This window comes from Oryzias latipes, chromosome 24, assembly GCF_002234675.1.
Source record: "Oryzias latipes chromosome 24, ASM223467v1".
Classification (NCBI taxonomy): domain Eukaryota; kingdom Metazoa; phylum Chordata; class Actinopteri; order Beloniformes; family Adrianichthyidae; genus Oryzias; species Oryzias latipes.
The window spans coordinates 15,662,844-15,683,114 of NC_019882.2; the positions used below are offsets into that span (position 1 = coordinate 15,662,844).

The following is a 20,271-nucleotide window of genomic DNA, read 5'->3' on the forward strand; positions in this document are numbered from 1 at the left end:
CTTTGGCTTTGAGGAAAAATCTGGACGGTATTTAAAATAATAATAATAGTTTTGGTTAGTTTGTTTTAGTTAATTAAATGTAGTCATTTATATACAGATTTTTAACATGCCGTAAAACAGAAAATAACGACGGTAAAAGGTTTAATCCGACTATGAGAGTGGTTGACTATTAAAATAGGCTTAACACACTTTCTGACCTTCTGCTCCACATCAGTGTCTAGTTGCTGTTTAGAGGCAGAGTTTTTAAACTATAAAATGGCATTTACATATTTAAATTTTATATATAAAAAAAGGTATACTACACCAACGTTGTCATGCTTACATTTGAGGAGAAAAAGGATGACATTGCGTCAAAGTTATAATAGTAGAAAATGCCATGATTCACTAAACTTTAGTTTTTATTCAAGTAAATCTGCTGCAGCATACAGATTTATTTGACACACAGGATGAATTTTATTTTGAAAGGAACTTGAATGTGCTGCTGTCACTAATAAAAACAAGTTAAAATTCTTAAATATAGAAAGATATCACACTGTTATAATTTAATTATTGTAAATATTTAAAGCCATATTTTATGAATGAATGGCTTAATGGCCTCAAAAACATTTAATAAAGTGTATTTTTCTTGATGGTGTAGTGAGACTTTGTAGATCTCATGGTTTTGCGCAGTAAGAAACTGGCAGAAACCTGGTTGGTCGAAACTGTGTTGGCAAATAAGGATAAAATTTAAATTCACGTCTTCCCATTCTGCTCTTAGAGCAACAAAGCTTACTCGGATTAACATCATTTTTACATCACCAGGCATCACTTGATGCATAGCGGCGGAATTTCTTTGCATCACTCTGGCAACCATTTTATTACCCTTATATTTCCAGCCTTAAATGTTTTTTTTATACTTTTTTCACTCAAAAATATGTCAACTTTGAGTTTAAATTACCTCAAGGATGCAACCATGTGAATTCTAACAACAATTTTCTCCCTCAGCATGTTTGTCACTAATTGGTAAAACATTTTACTCTGACACTTATTGAAATTGCAGCTTTATGTTCACATTTGAGCATTTAAAGATGAAATAAAAATGCCAACAATCTGGATATTGGTGAAACAGAATTCAGACCTCCATTGACCGTAGAAGAAAACTCTATTTAAAAAAAAAATCCCCATTGCCTGGGAAATAAAATTGAAAAGTTCTGTAAACATGCAACTCAGAATTTGTCACTGTAATTAAAAAAAACAAATCAAAAAGAGAAGACAGCAGCCTTTCCACCTTAACTCTACTTTAATCCCAGCTCTCTTCATACAGTCACCTGCAGGAGAAACTATTGTACATAGATGGTTGGCGTCAGCTGTAAACCAAAATTCAGTCACTCCAGAGCTACAGAATTACTGGATATGCTGGCATAAAGTCACATTGATGCATTAACTTACAGTCAGTGCTACACTGATTTGTGATTATTGCAAAACCTGTAAATTGTAGATCACTTCTTTCTTCTTCCTTCAGCTCTATGGGATAAATCTACTGACAACTCAACAGAACCAGGCTCGCCTGTGTCTTCTGGTGGATTGACTGTAAGCTCTGGAGGTGCTCATGTGCAAAACTTCGTACCTTTACTTTAAATAAAAAGTGTAAACAATATCTACAAAAGTTAATTGTTGACCAACCATGACCTAGACAGAAAAACCACAAATAACTTTTTTTTTCTCTAACCACATCATTTACTCACCAAAAAATAAATCCATAAAGAAAATCTGTGAGCAATACTAAGTAGCACTTTACAACTTCAATTGCATTTCAGAGGCTAAGTAGGTCCTGCAAATCATCAGCCCTGTGGTGGTTAATCATCTACACATGTGCAGACCTCTGTGAAGGCAGAGGGTTTGTCTGGAGCTTTAGGTTTAAATCAACACAATAACGACGAGGCGCGTCTAATACAACTGCTGCTATTATCAGTCAGGAAAGGGTCATAAATCCACCACTTTCAAACAATTTGGAGTCCACAGGTGGATATAGTCAGACCTTTTAGGTTAACTTATGCAGATCCAGCAGGTCTCATTCCATATCTTGAAGGCCATGACAGCAGAATTTAAAGCAAGAAAAAGTCTCTGGTGTCTAAGCAGATTATTAAAATCCATCACTTATTGAACAACTAGAGGAGTTTGACTTCAATGCTTTTAGCAGAAACCCAAACACAGCAGGTAAACAGAACCACTTGATACTTATCAGTACCAAGCACGGCAGTGGAAGGGTAATGACGCGGGATTTTCTTGCAGCCACTACAGGACCCAAGTTATGAAAGTTGACTACAAGTTCCCTGCATATTTACATGTCTTCCACTGAGAAATGTGAAGCACAAAAGGTTTCTCAAATTTGCAGAAAGATATAGATCTGAAGAACAGCTGTAAATACACAAGTCGGACCAAAACAGAAGAGAATTAAGGTTTTCTGACCCGTAATTAAAATCCAGACAGCTTTGGTGGGCTGTGCAGAAGCAAATCATATAAAAGAAGCAGAAGGGAATTAAAAACAAAACAAAACAAAGAAACACCACCAAAACCTGCACAAGAGGCTGAGAATACTTCAATTAACCAGCTTTTGAAGGGTGGAGGTACTTTGTATTGCCCACATTTCTTTTTCAAAATTGCTCTATTTTCTGAGCTGTCCAGGTAAAGATGTGCATTTGCTCTTTGCTAGCTGAGAATGGCTCCAGAGCCCCCTTTAACCCTGTACTCAGAATTAAGAATAGATAATGAATGCCTGGATGCTTCCCTTTTGGTTTACCGAGTTAGAAAAAAATGACATTTGTTGTTTTCAATTTGAGGTTGCATTAATGCTTTTAAATCATTTTTGTAACATAAAAAAACTAGACGTAGGAATGAAAGATTAACTACCTGACATATTTTTTAAAAAGGTCGTTTTTAGAGTCAGTTTTACTAAATGGTAAATGTTTGTAAGGGATCAGCACACACCATGGTTTGCTGTACAGGTCCACCAAACCAGAAAACTATCATCCTATCCCTCAATATCACTTGGTTTTATCAATATTTTCTAATGTACCCGTGTTAAAACTGACAGATTCTCTTGTATTAGCACCAGTGAATGTTCAAACTTTGATTAAATAAAAATAAAATAAAGAAAAATCATTTTTTTAGTGCAAATGAAGGTGAAATAATAAACTTTCCAGATTTGAACTTATAGGTAAACTAAATATATTTTCACAGGAGAAGTTTAATTTATTAAAAAGAAACATTTAAAGTCAAGATATAATTTAAAGTTTTGTCCTAAATAACATGCCGTAGACTGTATTGCATCATTTCTCTCACTGTCCTACCCTCTTATTTCAAACACACTGTACAGATAGAGAAAATAAAACCAAGTAGTCCCACTTTTATAGCACACCGCACATAAGTACTCGACTAGAAAAAACAGTAAACACAGCCACATGTGAATAAAAAACATCGAAAAGTTCAAAGTTACATTGAGGGTCTTTTACATTTGCTATTTTTCTACACTCTGCAGACACTTCAGACTGGTATTTATAGAAAAAAAGCACAGCAAAGTTCACATTAAGGATTCTTTGAAGGAAACCAAGGAGCATTCACCAGACAGTTCCCATGTTTACAAAGCTAGTTAGTCACACGCAGCATGAGATTAAATATGCAACAGCTCAGAAAACAACCTCATGCAAGCACACTTAATGTTTTCTCCGGTAAAACCATCGGCGGTGCAACTCCTGAACCCGGTAGAGACGGACACGCGGGATCCGGCATGGAAGTCTGTCCTTTAAGAGTTTCCCTTAATTAAGAGAGAAGGCCTCAAAATTTTTCCTTTCAAAGTAAAGGTCTTATAACTGACTACAACTAACAAAAAGCTGCATTTCTATCCCACCATTAAGACATTTGAGGCCTTTTCAGTTCATTCTGAAGCTAAAGGAGTTCCTGCACTTTCATCATTAGAATTTGAGCAGTTAAAGCCCATCAAAGGGGCAGTTTCAGTGAGATCCCACGTCTCTCTTTACTTTTTTTTACCTCCTATGGCAGGTTGAGACATTAATGGATAAAACAAAGAATTGGTGATTCCAATCATCTAATTTTCAATTTTGCCTTTTTTTTTAGATCAAGACTTTTCTGGCTTGATTGTCATTTTTGTAAAGGCTGTAATATTATCCTTTTTTTTTTACCTCTCTGTGCAACACGCTTTAACTGCTTCAGAAGTGTTTGTGCACCTACGTTCGAGCGGAAGACCAAAACTTCAGATGGCAAAAGACGAAACAACAGTTTGTCCTTTTATGACAGAAAGACCCCCCCCCCCCCATCTTGAAGTGCAAGTCTTTTTGTCCGACAACCTTCTTTGTAAACAGTAAGATTGATATTGTTAGTAGAAAAGATGAGCGCTCTATTCTATGTATATGCTCTCTCCTGGTGCTTGTCCTCATGCATGAGTAAGGCGAGCGCATGTGAGCGGACACGCCGCCATCAACATTCCACAGGACCGAAGAGGGAACTTGTGCTTGTGTGCAGCTCCAGTTTGCATCAAGCCTCCGTTTTTTTTATTATTTTTTGCAGCTCCTGCTTCCAGATTCTTGGTGTATAAGAGAGGAGTCTCACATTCCATGACCGGCGGTTTGGTGTTCCAGAGTTCATCCTGTCAGGCACCAAGAGCAAAGGATGAGAAAGAATTTGTCTTTGGTCAGGAGTATTTGCACATTCCTCAACCTGCAGAGGCTTTAAGTCGTCCACCCCTCAGGAACTACTGTTGAAAGAACAAGAAATGTCCCGAAAAGTTGAGCTGTTGCCTTTTTGCACCCTTTTGGTTTCCTTTATAGAAAATGTGTCCATGAGCATAAATCAAGGGATCAAGTCACTGGCTTCTAATCGGACCTTCTTGCAGTTACTTCATTCAGCCACTTGATGTCAGTGTTTCCTCAGGAAATCCTTTCGCAGACAAGAGTCATTGGAGGATGTCTGCTTGAGGATATAGTGGATTTGTTGTTTGAATAGCAATGACTCATCCAATCTTTGATGACTCGTCTTTGTCTCTGTGTGGTTTTAAGCCATGCTCCTTGGTTGAGGCAGCTCTCCTGAAGTGGGTTTATTTTGACCTGTTGTAAAAAAAAGATAAAGAAAATAGAAGCTGTTAAAGCACAACTAACAAATTCAAACAGTTCAATTAAACCCAAACCTGCTCTGAATCAGTGTACAATGACACACTCGAAGTATTATCTCCATCTGAGATCTTTAAAAGTGTTGCACACATGTTAGGATAACTGAAAAAACACTGAAGGTTCAAAGGTTAATGATGGAACGCGTCACATTTACTTTGTTCAGTATCATCAACTAATTCTCGCTTAGGAAGCCAGTGATGCTTGAGGAGAACAGCAGAAGCACTTGTGTGTGTTTTTATGACTTAAAACACACTCAGGAGACATCTTGACTCTCTTAAGAACCCAGAACCTCTGAATCTATGTCCTTAACAAATCTTCAGCTCAGAATAAAAAAAGTATTTTGTTGACAACCAACACAGGCTCAGGAAGTTTGAATTTTTTTCCCTCTGTGCTTTCAATTTTAGGTTTGGTAGAATGCACTTTCTACAGATATAGGAGCACATTTGTCATTTTAATAAGTGTTAAAATGTTTCAAAATTAAATGTCAAATGAAAACAGAAGGGAAAAAATGCAGATTTTATTACATTAATAATTCTTTGAAAATCAGTTTTAAACCTGCAGGAAAACTTGATTTGTGTCCCGTATTGACAGTTATCGATGCAGCTAAAAAACTTATTTTTGCTGATATAAACAATTATAACGTTAAAGCTATAAATATCTATCATGTTGACATTTAAAATAGCATTTTTTTTCATGAAATCATTTTTATCCTTTTTTTTTAAACCCATGCCTCTTCAACAAACACAGGACAAAATCAACAATGGCAAATATGGAGCTCAGAGTTTGCCCAAAAACCTTTTTCCAGTTAAAACAAACAAGTAAGTTGTTTTCTTTTGACAAGTTTAAATGAAAAAAAATCTCATGTAAGAGACAGCAAATAATAAAAACTTTATCTAATTTATTTCATTTTAAAGTGTAAAATGGGTCAAGAAACAGTTTGAGTTTTAATCTACATTAATAATTAATTTCTCTGGCCCAAAAACACAAATAAAAGTTTATTTTTTCCCTTTAAAAGATCAAAATAATTCAGACTTTTTTTGTGTTCTGACTCTTTACTCATGTGACCCTCCATGAAGCTGCTTTGTTTTTAAAGACATTTTTCATTTAATTTTATTTAAGTTCATTTTCTTTGACTTTAATTCCTCAAACAAACATTTTTTCCTCCCTTGTGTTTCTCATTTCTAAAGCAATAAAATCTGTTAAAATGCTTTGATAACTTCATGCAGAAATAGATTAAATCCTTTATTATATTATATTATATTATATTATATTATATTATATTATATTATATTATATTATATTATATTATATTATATTATATTATATTATATTATATTATATTATATTATATTATATTATATTATATTACAGATTTGGTTGCTAAAATCTCTCAAATACCCAAAAATAAATTTATGAGGACCTTTTTCAAGAAATAGTTCAATTTTTCCAACAATCCATTTCAAAATAACCTGCCAGATCTTGAAAATTCACTTATTTTAATCCCAAAAATAACTCATATAGCATGTTTAAAAATACTTATAGTATCATGGGCTAAAGAGGTCAACTACGACCAAATTTTAGCGGGGTGGTTATAAAAAAAGGGGGTATTTCTCTAGAGCTCTGGAGGGGATGATTGTTATGCGCTGCCAGTGTGTGTCTGTGTGAAAAGGGGGAATGTGCCATTATTTCATAGGTCCCTCTGGCCAGAGACTATAAACACCAAAAGCGTGAGGACAACAGCTGGGGAGCAATAATAGCATATTGATGACGTTTGCGTAAGCTTGCGTTCGCCCGCACACGTGGAAAGTATGTGCAGGTTGGCGAGAAAGCCTGTACATCAGCACAAACACTGATACATGTGTGTGTGTGTGTGTGTTTGTGGTCTGCGGTGCATCTATAGATATGAGTATTTATGCTCCAGCTGTTGTGTGAATGTTTGTGGCTAATATCTAGAAGGGGGGGGGGGTTGATGATTTATGGTCTGCGTTATGACTTCCACTGGGGACAAATAAAACTATGGAATGGCCCTTTATTGCCTTTGTTCTTTGTGTAGTCCTGTGTGTCATCCATCATTCTGCTCCTTCCTTTTCTCTGTTTTTACTCCACAGTTTCACCTTGATACTAGTTTTCCTGTCTTTAGACTTTGTTATTGCCCTTTTTTTAATGCAAACGGATATTGATAATATGTCTGTCGCCCCCTAGTGGAAGCATCACGGGTTTTTTTAACCCTTGTGCTATCTTAGATGACCCCACCCTTGCATTGACGTGTTATTCCTACCATGACAAAGGTGGATAAAGGTGGAAAGATTTCATATAATCCATGGACACCAGTGAAGATCACAAATCACAGAAGAAAAAAGGTTCAGAGCACTGTTTAGTGGGTCTAGATGACCCAACTCCCAACGTTAAAGTGCCTAGGATAGCACAAAGGTTAATCTTGTTTGTTACATAGGTATATTTGTTTTGCTGTTTTTCTTGCCCCCTCAGTGTAAGACAGTGTCTAACCTTGAAGTCTGGTTCATTTTCAGGGTTTTTAATAAAGCTGAAGTCCAAACTTTGGGTTTCTTAGGAGCCAAGTTCATGATTACAGACCAAAAACATAGAAAACCAGACAATCTTTATTCATTTTGAGTGAGACAGTTCAGTAAATGTGCTTGTATCATCTATCCACAGAATACGGATCAATGTAGACTGAAAACTGCCATCTCTTTAAGGAGGAGTTAGGATGTCAGAAAAATGCTTCTTTTTTTTTTTTTTTAGACAGATGCTTCTTTAACCATCTGTCTAATCTTGTTTTCCCAGACATCACCCATGAGGGCACAAAAATAAAACTTCAAGGATGTCATGTGGGAACATCATCAACTTGATTGTTCCTTTGGGCTCTCTGCTGAGTTTTGGGGCGGGGCGTCCTCGGATCCGGTTTGCTTCTCCTGCAGAAGCTTGATTGGACTGGGATCTGGGGTGTTTGGATGCGAGGTCATCGCCCCAGGCGGGCTGTAGGAAGCGTTTTAGGGCAGCGCAGCGGGTAACTCTGACCTGCTGCGGTCAGGGAGTGCTGTCAGCACCGAGGTTGTTTTTTTTCAGGGTGGTAATCAAAAAATTAGCATCCACACGAAGGACAACAGATGATGGTTTCCTGTTATTTTCATTTCCTGATGCTTTTCACACAGGTTTGTATACAACGAGACTGTAGGGGTTTACTCACATGTACATGGGTTGCAGCTGGAGATGGGATGTCTTTTGAGGACCCTGGTAGCCATATGAGTCAAACCCCCCTATAAAATCAACTGCACACACAAAAACACGAATTACACAAAGTATCTGATCTCTCTAGAAGTTTGTGCATCCAAACCGCCAACTATATTGCTCTGCTTGCCCACATACTACTTAAAAATCAGCCTCAACTGTACAAAAATCCAAATTTCATGCAAACATTAAAGGCCCACTTGGGTAAAAATTGTGTTTTTGTTGTTTTTAACATGCTCTTGTGGCATTTTTCTGATGATGAATTAAGATTAAAACTGCATTTCTAATTATTTCTATATTCAAATTGTTGTGAATCAGGAGCAGATGAAAAATGCAGCTTGAAAAAGATTTTATTTGCAACAGAGAAAATAAATTGGTCCCTGCTCCGCTCCATTCTGATGGATCCACTTGTAGACAAATAGATCCACATATGTCTTTGTTCTCCTCATCTGAGCTGGAATCTGGATCAAAACTACTCCACGGCTGGAGGGGCCCTCTATTGCTCACCATTTTTGTTGCACCACTAATGTTAAGTTGGGGTTATAAGGGGGTGTAAGTTAGCAGGAGAACGTATAAACAGATAAATAATAGAAAATAGGGGCGGGCTTGCTTCATGCCAACTGTTCCACACACAACTCACAGGCATAAATATGAGTAAGAGAACAACGGGAATTTTTAAAAATACATCAAAAGATTTTCGGAGTAAGACTTTAAGAGTGAACCTAGCAACATATTCATGCCTAACTCTTTATATGGTGGGGAAATTCTCCACAGATTCTGGTGCTGAGGAGCTGACTATGGGGCCTGCTCCCCGCCTCGCTTACCATCACACCTGCAGTTAGTCTGAGATCTCATCGCATAAAGCCATCTGTGATAGGCAGCTCTCAAAGTCATTGTTGAGATTAAAGAAACATATCACACAAATGGAAGAGTTAGTCTAAATATCAGGGTGAAGGAAACCCTTATTGTAAAAACCTGAGTTACATGTGTTGCACTACAACGCAATCTGACCTGAAAACACTAAATAGAGTGATCCAACACGCAAATCACTGATTCATTTCCTCAAATGTGCATCTTTAACAGATTTTGGTAGTTTTATTTGATAGAAAAATGATTTTAAACATTGCGGACGTCTATCAGAAACACTATTATATTTGCACATATGTGCAGCAAAAGAATCCTATTGTCCCATTTTTCACAATGACAGACAGACTTTGATTTCTTTGCACAACAGGGAAACAGACAATCTTTCTCTAATAGCAGTTCTCCTTTTTTTTTGTCGCTAGGCTCATTATGTCTCTTCAGTCAGACAGGGCAGAACTTCTGCTGGCTTGGATGTTTTTCTTTTTTTTTTTTTTTTGTGGAAAAGCGGCCGAGTGGAAAAGGTTTTCCTGCTGATTCACGCAGCAGTCGGACAGTCTTATTCGACTTTCTGCTTCGTTTGAACCCTGGCGTTTCAGACGAAACCGAGCCTCTAAAGTGGTCAGCGTGCTGCCCATCAACTTGTTGAGACCCAACTTAAAAAATTAAAATGTTTTATTCACAAGGTTTGGAATTTAGTCCCATTTTCTCCAGGATCTTTAGAAAACCTGTTTTCTAGCAGGTGTACGGCTGAGATTTCCATATTTTTGCATAATAAATTTCTGTTTCTGCCATTAACTGACTGAGACAATTAAATATGAATTAAAAAACTGTTTTTGTCTGATCAGATTCATCGAGTAGCTATGAGACCAAGAAGATTGTCCATAATTATTATAATAACACACCCTGAATAATTACCACAGTAATTAACCCTCCTGCTCTGTCCTCAGTGAATATTAGTTTCTTCACCTGTGGCACTTTTTCGCACAAATCCCACTAATTACCGTTTATTTTCTCCGACTGTTTGCTGAACAACCACAAGACCTCAAGCTCCACAACAAGAAGATTACAAGGATTCCCTGAAGCATTTGAAAAAGAAAAAGTTGCATCTTTACACTTTGTCATTTTTCAAATAGCTGCTGGAAAATCCTGAGATATGTCTAAGTCCTTCTGGCAGTAAATGTTCTTTTGACAAGTCCCCCTTGCAGCTTCCTGCTTTTTTTTTTTTTTTAATGTGCAAAAGTTTGAGGCTTTTTATCCCGTCTTTGCAAGATTTCCCGCTGTGTGTCTGCCTTTTCTGATTAATCCAGAGGCCTACATTTTACTGCAGATTGACTGGAGGCATAGAAAGTACTAGTCCATGGATTTCCATGGAAAGGGGGAAATATAACAATATGATTTGTGGATGGAAAGAGCAGAAATTCATCATTTAGCTGGAAGAAACGCACCTATAATCAGTTAAGAGAATAGTATTTGTAGGACAGAATTTCCCTGAGAGAATAGACACAAAACATTTTACTGTCGAAGTTTGATCGCACATGAAGCCTCTGAGCTATGACTAACAGGTTTTCTTAAAGGGAGACTGGAATAATTTCCCCTGTCAGTTTCAAGGCACAACCGGCTTTTAGGAAGCAGGAAAACACGTCTGCTCTTCTCCAAACTAGTCTTCACTGATCCCGACTGCATTCAGAGCCCTTCAGTATTTTTACATCGGCAAACAGCATCCTGAGCCCAGCGTTGAATAAGACATGCTGCTGTATTGATCGGCTGCAAGAAGAGCTGTGCCTACTTTAACTGAATAAAGAAACTGATGACCTCAGGTTAATGGGCTCATTCATGTTAATGCGACGGGGATGCACGCCGCATTTCAAAGACAACTTTCGTGTAATTAAAACATTAATTTCTTGAGTTCTGTCGGCCCAAGACTAATCCCTTGAAATATTTACATTTTGCAAAGTTATCTTTACTTTTTGATTAAAGAAAATGGGATTAACTCTGACTTTTTTAACTGTGACAGCGGTAGAACACTGTAGCCAAACTGGTAAGTCTTTACCAACCTGTTCATTAAATATTTAAAAAAACCTCCTCTTATGAGTTTACACTCAAATCATTTCAATAATAATATGATAAATGATATGGAAAATAACAGCAAAGAATCATTTTAAAGATTATAACAATCCTTCAAAAAGATTTTATAATAATAATAAAAAAGAAACTTCACGTGCACTAGTGCAATCCTATATACAACTACTACTACTAATAAAACGACATACTTTTTATTTTTTAAATAATGCATTTTTTTAATAAATATCTACTTTTATCACTGGAATCTATTGAAAACTATTTTTCTCATATAAATTACAAATGCTGTGGTGCTTAAACTCCTTAAAAATATGAATCTTTAAAACAACGGAACTCAAGTCAACAAGCTTAAATCTGGCAACACAAAAAAAACATGGATAAATAAAACAGAATTAGTGAAATAAACTAAACAGGCAAAAAAAAAGAGTATTAATACTCAGAGTGAGGCGAGCTGCAGGTGTGCTAATGAACTAAAGGCAGGTGTGAGCAAATGTGAACAAATGGAAGGAGAAGTCCAAGAACCAATGGAACCAAAGGCAGCGAGAACAATAAACTTTATGAGCAAAACACAACATATCAAATACATAGAAAACAGAATATCACTGATACAGAAAGAACATGAACTGACGAAAGCTAACTTTTAACTAATCTGATAGAATAAAAGAAACCAATGAAAGCAGGACGGGTCCTAACTGCATGCCTCTCTGAAAAAAAACACACTAGACTTGAAAAAGCAGGTTTTTAAACACACTTTTTAAATTGTAAGCCTCTCTTTTTGAATGCCTTATCTTTAATGTGTACTTACAGCTATCCTCCTCTTCAGAAATGAGCTTGACCACGTAACAGGCGTAGATAAACCCCGCCAACTGCACACAAAGAGGAAAAAACAAAACGGATGAGGATTATTCTTAGTGCAGCAGACTTAGAGCGTTCAAGAACAGAACAGTTTTTGTTGTTTTCCCAAAAACAAAGAGGGTGAACGTCAAACAGGATTTTCTACTACGGTCATTATTTTTAAAGTAAAGCTGAATAGACACTGTTTGAGACACAATATGAGTAACACAGTTTTAGTTATACAAAAAAAATCATCTTTTATAATCTCAATCTTTGTATTTCCATAACACCTGTTTGTGTGTAGCGTTTTGACTATGACAGACTTGCTGAACACCTTTACTCCCTGATCTTATCTCCCATTGGCTGCCAGTTTCCAAGGAAACCGATAGGAGTAGGCTGATGGGCGCAACGACGCAGGAAAGCATAGTCGATGTAAGGTCGGCATTTTAGTGACCTTATTACCCCCTTGGTGATAGAGTAGGCAAAGGGAGACAGAGACGTGGAAGGAAAAGATGATGCAGGGAAAGGTACACACCTGTTTTTAGAAACCAGCTTTACCCGCAATAAAGAAGCCCTAGTGCTGAAATCAGGCTTTAAGTGTCGGGGAAAATGACATTGACCTGGTCGGTATTCTATTGACTACACGCATCCATGCACAGCCAGTTGAATTTGTGAGAAACTACATTTAAGATTCAACGAGTACCTCAAGGTCTTGACCTCATTTAGACTAAATAATGTTCAGCTCCCAAAGCCCATCTCTCTGTTTCTCACACGATTTCCCTCCAGCTTCCTGCTTCTTTTCCTTTGTCTAGAACGGCTACATCCTCTTTCCTTGCCACATCTTTTCTTCCACTGTTTCTTTAACTTTTCCCTCAATGGCCACTCTGTTTTGGAGAAAGGTGCAGCTCAAGGATTACACGTTTTTTTGGTCCTTTGGGGGGGGTTGGACTTTCTCCATACTGAGGTGAATATTGAAGGTTTTAGCGTCATCAATGGGCTTTATGTGGCACATCTACCTTGCAAAATAACTGCTGGTCAAAAACCTTTGCTGCCTACAACTCTGGAGTGGTTTGTAATCTGCAAGCTTTCAGTTGGTTTTGCAGCCGAACAGGTCTTTTATATTAGCGCTCATCTCTGAGAATTTTAAAACCGCAAAGCCAAAACGCTGCTTAAAAGACTTTCAAGAGTTAGACTCAGACTTCCAGCTGAACTGGAACCTGCTCCGTCTTCTGCAGGCTCATTGCCTCCCAAAAATGACTTTCAGGAGCAGGTTTGTCAAGGCAAGTGCACCGATGCAATACCTGCAATACCTAACGTTTGTTCAGCTGTGACATAGCAGCCATTTTTTACACATCAATATCCTGTTAATATTTCTGAAACTCAGGTATTTCATCTTGGTGTTGCTGCATGTAAACATAATATCCTGCTTACAATAAATCAGATTCTATCTGCCCGCAAACTGAGAAAATGATAGTGGGGATGCTGTGTGTGCCTTATCTTGTTTGGTGTTCTCTCTGCAGCTGATCTATCCAACTTATATCTTGCTAATGTACATTGAAAAGTGAGAAAATTTTATAGAATATTTAAAAGTTTGCCATCTATTCATAGATGAGATGAGATTGTTTAGAAAAGCCCTGAAAAAATATGTTATATTCTGGAACATACCGTACAAAGATGTAATCACTTGACAGATTTGTTAAACATTGATCCTACAACCATTAATGCTGACCTGCCTTAAAGGGTCTAAACCATGCAAAATCCGCTTTTTTTAACTTCTCAGTGCATTTTAATGTTAATTCCTAACACACAAAACAAACCAAAACGGCATTTTGCTCCATTCACACATCTTTGAGTATTCCTGTAAAATCCTGCTCCCTGAGCACCAACCCTCCCAATCCAGGAATAATCTAGTAAAACGAGCGGGTTCTCACATTGTGAGGTAGATAAGTGAGAACAGCCCCTTCCAGGAAGAGTCTGCGCTGCCAGAAACGCCCCCCAGGCTAACACAACTACCCACTTTCTCTGTGGAGCTTGCAGTGATCGACAAAAACTCTTTAATTTTATACCCGCAATATGTACATGCATCTTCGAAAAAACTTTGGATGTTGTTGTGGGTGAAACACAGACACACTGCCAAGGCGGATTATGCTGATGTCATGAAATGGGCGGTACCCACAAGGAGCAAAATTCGGTGCCCCAGCGATCAAGTCGTCTTACTTTGGCGTGGGAAAATGAGCTATGAGAATAACTCATTTTTCATTACATAATTGTCCTTTATGACATTATGACAATATTTTTTATTCGTTTTACTAAAAGTTTTAAGACTTGACTTTAAGATAAAGCTGAAGACTTGTAAAGTAGAACTTGTGTGAGCATCTCTGGCCGGGTCAGAATGGAAAGAGAAAACTGTATCATTTTTGCAGCAAATGTAAATGAATTATGCGGATGGATATGAACCATCCCACCAAAAAGCAACTGAGCAAATACATTTTTTAAAACATAATTTTTTATGATGCAGTAAAATTCTTGCCTTGGCATATATTTTACCGACCTGTTGTGAGGAAGTAAGTAAAAAATGAAGCCAGATCAGCCTGCAGATGAATACCTTTCCATCTCCATTAAACATTTGTTTTGTCTGTAACAAGATTTTTAATTTAAAAGAAACTAAAAATAAATTAGAATATATTTATTTAGACATTCCATAATTTTTATTGGTTTCTGTAAGACTGATTCATACAATAATAGTCCCCACTAAAAGTAAGCGGACAAACGACAGATTTTTCTGGGCTACAATTTTCCCTTTTAGCATCTATTTGCATAGTTATATAAACATGTTTACATGGTTACAGGTGACAAACTGACAACTGCTCAGCGTGACCAGTGGGAATGGAAGTATCACAAATGAAGCATGGACCCCAGCAAGATGTGCACCCTGATTGAGCTGATGAGCAATAACCTGTTTATGTGCACACACACAGACACACACACACACACATACGCACAGACACACACACACACACACACGCACTCACGCACTCACGCACACACGCGTCCACAATCCCAGGCTGATAGGAAGCTTTTCTTCCCAGTTTCTGAAACAGATTGCAGAGCAGCTGTGTCTTGCAATGGTAAGATCATAAATGCGGCTGGTTATTCAACAGGAAGCCAGTACACCTTGTGGCGTCACTCAAAGGTGCATGGAGGTAATTGGCGGGGCTTATGTACTGGAAAATGTATGTTCTTCTAACTTTTCAACAGTTAACTGCAATATTTTCCCCTTCAGTGCTCAAACTGACTCTGCTAAACTGATGCATGAGACGACAAAGGGTGCCTGATGCAATGAAGATCCAGACTTTTACCCATGTAGCCTTTAATTTACGCTTTTAATATCCTGTTTAGGCTTCTGTTATTTTAAAATCTGCATCCGGATTTTATAAAAAAAAAAAGTCTTATTTTGTCTTGTTCAAAGTCTTTGGATTTTTTGATTTCTTGTCAGATCAGCATTCATATTTTGCTCCTTTATTTAGTAAAATGTCTTTTTTTTAATATCCTGCTCCAGAGCAAATTTGATTTAGAGTTATTTAAGGTCATCTCACATCTCACAGTAGCAGTAAAAAACAGGAAACTGCGAATAATCTGTTTAACTGAACTATATTAGAAAACATTTTATAATTAGAAAATGATTCAATGGGGAAAAAAAGCAAAAAATCCTGTGTGGTAAAGTAATGGACTATGCAAATTAAATGTGTTCATTTTTAAACACGTGCAACGTCCTGCATTCAGGCATCACCTCAAACTTCCATCTTTTTAGTGTTGGAGGCAGTATTAAAATTTGGTGCATTATTGGATTATTTAAAGGTCATCCACTTGGGTTGAGCTGTGCAAATAGAAAAAAAATTGAAGTACAGTTCCACCTTAAAGTACTTTGGCCAAAACACAGAGAAACCCCTCAAGTACAGATTCTTCACTTGTCTTCTGTGCTGGCGAAGAATTCTCATTAAACTATAAAACATCACATCATTCTTTCCAGCAAGAATCAATTGCCAAATGCTCACTTGGCAGAATCTCCAAGAGCGCCTGGAAGGTGTGAAGGCAGGAAGGGGAGAAGCTCTGTTATTTTCAAACAGCTGGTGTTCGATGAAGACGAGGGAACCTCCAGACTGCATTCTGTCTGAAATTCAACTATAGGAATGGAGGGCCAGAACACTTAGGAGAGAATGAATAGATCTTAGGAAATAAGAGTTTCCTTATGCAAGTCACCCATTTGCTTCCAACTGGGTGTAAGGTGAGGCTGGGGTTGATTATCACCTCATAAATTATTTCACCACTACCATTTCCAGGCATCACAAAACCATTTGGATCCAAACAAGCTTTTTCCTCATTCACGTTTTCTTTTTTTGTAACTGCTTTTGCTGAATCTTAATTGTAGAAACTCTGTTTGTTTGCACTGCAGATCAGTCGCGACATTAACTCTGTTAATTCCGCTTGAGATGAAACTTTTGTAAAACTGTAGATGCAAAGATCAGAAGGCGTAGTAGTGGTTATCCCCGGTTCGAATCCCGGCTGAGACCTTTCTGTGTGGAGTCTGCATGTTCTCCTCATGCATTTGTGGGTTTTCTCTCCCACAGAAACATGCTTCATAGGGCCATTGGTATTCCTGAATTGCCTTAGGTGTAAATGTGATTGTGTGTGGTTGTGTGGCCCTGCAACAGAGTGGTGACCTGTTCAGGGTGTACCACGCCTTTACCCAGCAGGAGCTTGGATGGCTCCAGCGGCCCTGTGACCCCAAAAGGGGTTGAACGGATTCTTAAGATAAATGGATGGATATCTAAAAGAAAAGTCTAAAAAAACACACAAAACTGCTGGAGTGTCACATACACTTACTGTGTGATTAGGAGTTTGACTTGCCTAGAGTTTCCATACATCTACATTTTTGGGATCTAAGATTCTCCATTTGATCTCCAATTAGCTACAAATTAGCTACATAAAGTTCCCCTTCTCCAACAAGAATATTTTGAGACATATTTTTTACAGTGGTAAAGTCCCACTCCAGTCATCTTTTGATCTATTTCGAAGTCTTCCCAGTGGACCTTTAATTGTGATTATGATGCTTTTAGCAAAAATGAAAATAAAAACTTTTGTTTCGTTTTCTGGGACATAGTTTCTGCAGAGTGGCATGAGTTTATTCGTAATTTGCCTGTGAGTTGTGGTTGGTACTGTTGGAGCGGATTAAGCCCGCCTCTATTTTCTATCATTTATCTGTTAACAAGCTCTCGATCCTATCTTATGTCGTATGGCTGAGATTTTTACACTCCAAATGCCAAATCTAGCAAGATCTGAACTCTCCATAGACTAAAACTGCTTCATGCTGAATTATAGTCACATGGGAATAACAAACCAAGAAATATTCCTGCTGCAGCTCAGCTCAGATCTCAGCTCAGATCCACTGGTCTTGTGTTATTGAAGACTTTTTGATAGTTAATCGATAGAAAGCAGACCTGCCCCACAAGTATTCTCCTCGAGTCATCTCACTTTAGCTTCAACAACTGCCTAATGTACCCCACCCTTTTCCCACACTTCACTTTTACAAGACAATCGATGGCGGCGTTCAGCTCTCTTGTCAGTGGTGTTGCTGTTGTGTCTGATTGGTTTCATCAGGTTTTGTGCTGGACACTTTCTTTTGTGATGGGAAATGTGTTCTTCTGCAACAAGACTTCATTACAGCGGGTAAATGTTCTGATGATGCTCAGGAGTTCTGCTGTTTGCAGACATCTTTGCATGCTTTTGTTATGCAGGTTTAGGGGTGATCGCTAACTTCATCCAAACAAAATAAAAAAGGTTTATCTTTTTTCTGCAAATGGGAGATTAGCTTAATGGAGTGGAATGGCTGCCTTGCTTTAGTGACATTCAATTTTTCCGTCAATGTCCCATGCAAATGGTCTCCAAATTCATTATGGTTTGTCTATGAAAATTGCACAAGGTTAGTTAATGTGGTGACTGATTATATTTGACACATAAAGCTGCTGTAAATAATTAGTCAAATGTTGGGCTAATTTAAAACTGAAGAAACTATGTAATTGTGCAGCTTTTGCTAACATTATTAAGTTTATGTCACGGTTTTAGGTTCTTTGCCTTTATGTTCTAGTTGTTTTATGTTCGGGCCTGTTTGAGTTACTTCCTGTTTTATTTTGTAGCATTTCCTGTTTTGTTGTTGTCTCAGGTTTTACCTTTCCCCATCTGTCCTGAGTGTTTCCACCTGTGTCTTGTTCCCTTGTATATATTTAAGTCTTGTCTTTCCCTTCCTCCTGTGCTGGTCCATATTGTGCTGTTCCCTGGTTTCGAGCGTTGTGTATTTTCAAGTTTCGAGTTTCTAGCCTGCTAAGCAGTGGATTTTGGTTTGTAGTCTTTTGTTATAATTAAAGCCCTGTTCCCCTGCAACCTCCTGCCTCCTCTCCTCTCTGCGCCTGGGTACTCCCTCTTCCTCTCCCCGTAACAGTTTAAGACTTTTTTAGACAGATTATCTGCAGCTAATGACAATTTGTACCATAAAAACCTCACAGTTAGGTTTATTTGGGCACTTGAGAACTTCACAGACGAAACCTAAAGGTGGAAATACTCATGAATAATTCCTCCACTTCGGGCTAATCGCTGCAATTACAAGCAGAAATCCACTTATCAACAAAGTAAATGCTTTGAATTTTTCTTGCAATTAAATCTAAATAATCAGTTGCAGTGTCTGCATTGTTAACAGTGACAGAGCAGCTGATGACTGTGTGCTGAAAAAAAAAAAGAAAATTACTATGTTCAAAAACATTTTTATATTTTTTTTCTTTGTTGCTTTTTCTTCGATAAAAACTTTACAATGCATTATGCCTAATTATACTATTCCAGTAAAACATGTTGTAATGATTTAATGAGAAGTCTGCCAAGTCTGGGTCTCCCTGTGCCGGTCCCCAGCCTGGATAAAATGCAGGGTTGTGTCAGGAGATCTCTGCCAAACCAACCGTCCAAATCAGTGAAATCTGATTCGCTGTGGTGACCCCTGAAGGGATATGCTGAAAGGTGACCAACAACAAACTATTATTTGTAAATTTAGCTGAAATATATATTTTTACTGTATTATAATAGCATGTTTTGACATCTTTTTAAAGTAAAGTCTGGCAATCTTAGCAGCTGGTGTTCTATCCATCCTACTTCTCGACTCTCTGAATCCCTTTCGGGGTCACAGGGTTGCTGGAGCCAATCCCCCAACACACTGAACAGGTCGCCATTCTGTCACAGGGCCGCACACAGGAACAATAGTCATCAATTCACCTATGAAGCATGTTTTTGGACTGTGGGAGAAAACCCACGCATGCACTGGGAGAACATGCAAAGTCCCTCCAGGATTCATATATGCCAGGGCCTTCTTGCAGTGAGGCAAAAGTGCTCATCACTACACCACCATGCAGCCCACTGCTTGTGCTATTCTGTCAAATTCCCTTTTTTTCAGTGCACAGTTTAAACTACACTTTTCTTGCTTTCAATTTCACAAATGAAGTCCGTCCACTCAAACTGTCAGAGCAAAGCAAAACCACCAAGCTTGGAAAAACATGAGTAAAAATATCAATTGACTTAGTCTGATAAATATTTTATCATATCTAAAAACTGTTTGTGGAAGTGAATCCATATTCAGTGTGCAGTCAGTCCTTTTCTTCTGTCAGACAGAAAACTGAAGACGAAACCAGACCATAAGGGAGGCAGTTCCACAAACAATCTAGTCCATCTCAGGCCCAAAAGACCAAGCAGACATATATATATTTCTTATATTCTAAAGAGAATGACGGCTGCTATGTCTCAGTGGTCATTTTCCCTCAATACAATGTTCACAAGTAACTTTGTGAGACTTGTGTTCCCCCAGTTTTACAAAAACGTCAAGAACCTGAAAACCGTCAAAGTATTATCAAATCTGTTTTTTTTTTCTTGTTTATGAATGCAGACAAATAGTGGTTTATGTTTTGACCAGATGAAACCCTAACTCCAATAAACTCCAGCATTTTCAGCCAGACGGCGAAGCCAAGTTTGTGCTCAGGAAGCATCATAGTGT

The 20,271-nt window shown here is 37.8% G+C and overlaps 1 protein-coding gene across 2 annotated transcripts in view; it reads right to left on the bottom strand.

The window, feature by feature from the left end:
• Positions 1-1,260: 1,260 nt before the first annotated feature.
• nkain2 (sodium/potassium transporting ATPase interacting 2) overlaps positions 1,261-20,271 on the bottom strand; it is an 81,240-nt gene continuing 62,229 nt past the window's right edge. Inside the window, exons 6-8 of one of the 2 annotated variants that reach the window (XM_004083732.4) lie at positions 12,157-12,217; positions 8,368-8,449; positions 1,261-5,099 (exon numbers count right to left, since the gene is read on the bottom strand). In XM_004083732.4, coding sequence (XP_004083780.2) covers positions 5,090-5,099; positions 8,368-8,449; positions 12,157-12,217 — 153 coding nt within the window. In that variant the 3' untranslated portion in view covers positions 1,261-5,089. Of the gene's footprint in view, positions 5,100-8,363; positions 8,450-12,156; positions 12,218-20,271 lie in introns of those variants that run through there. The other variant, XM_023953082.1, reaches the window with a different exon arrangement.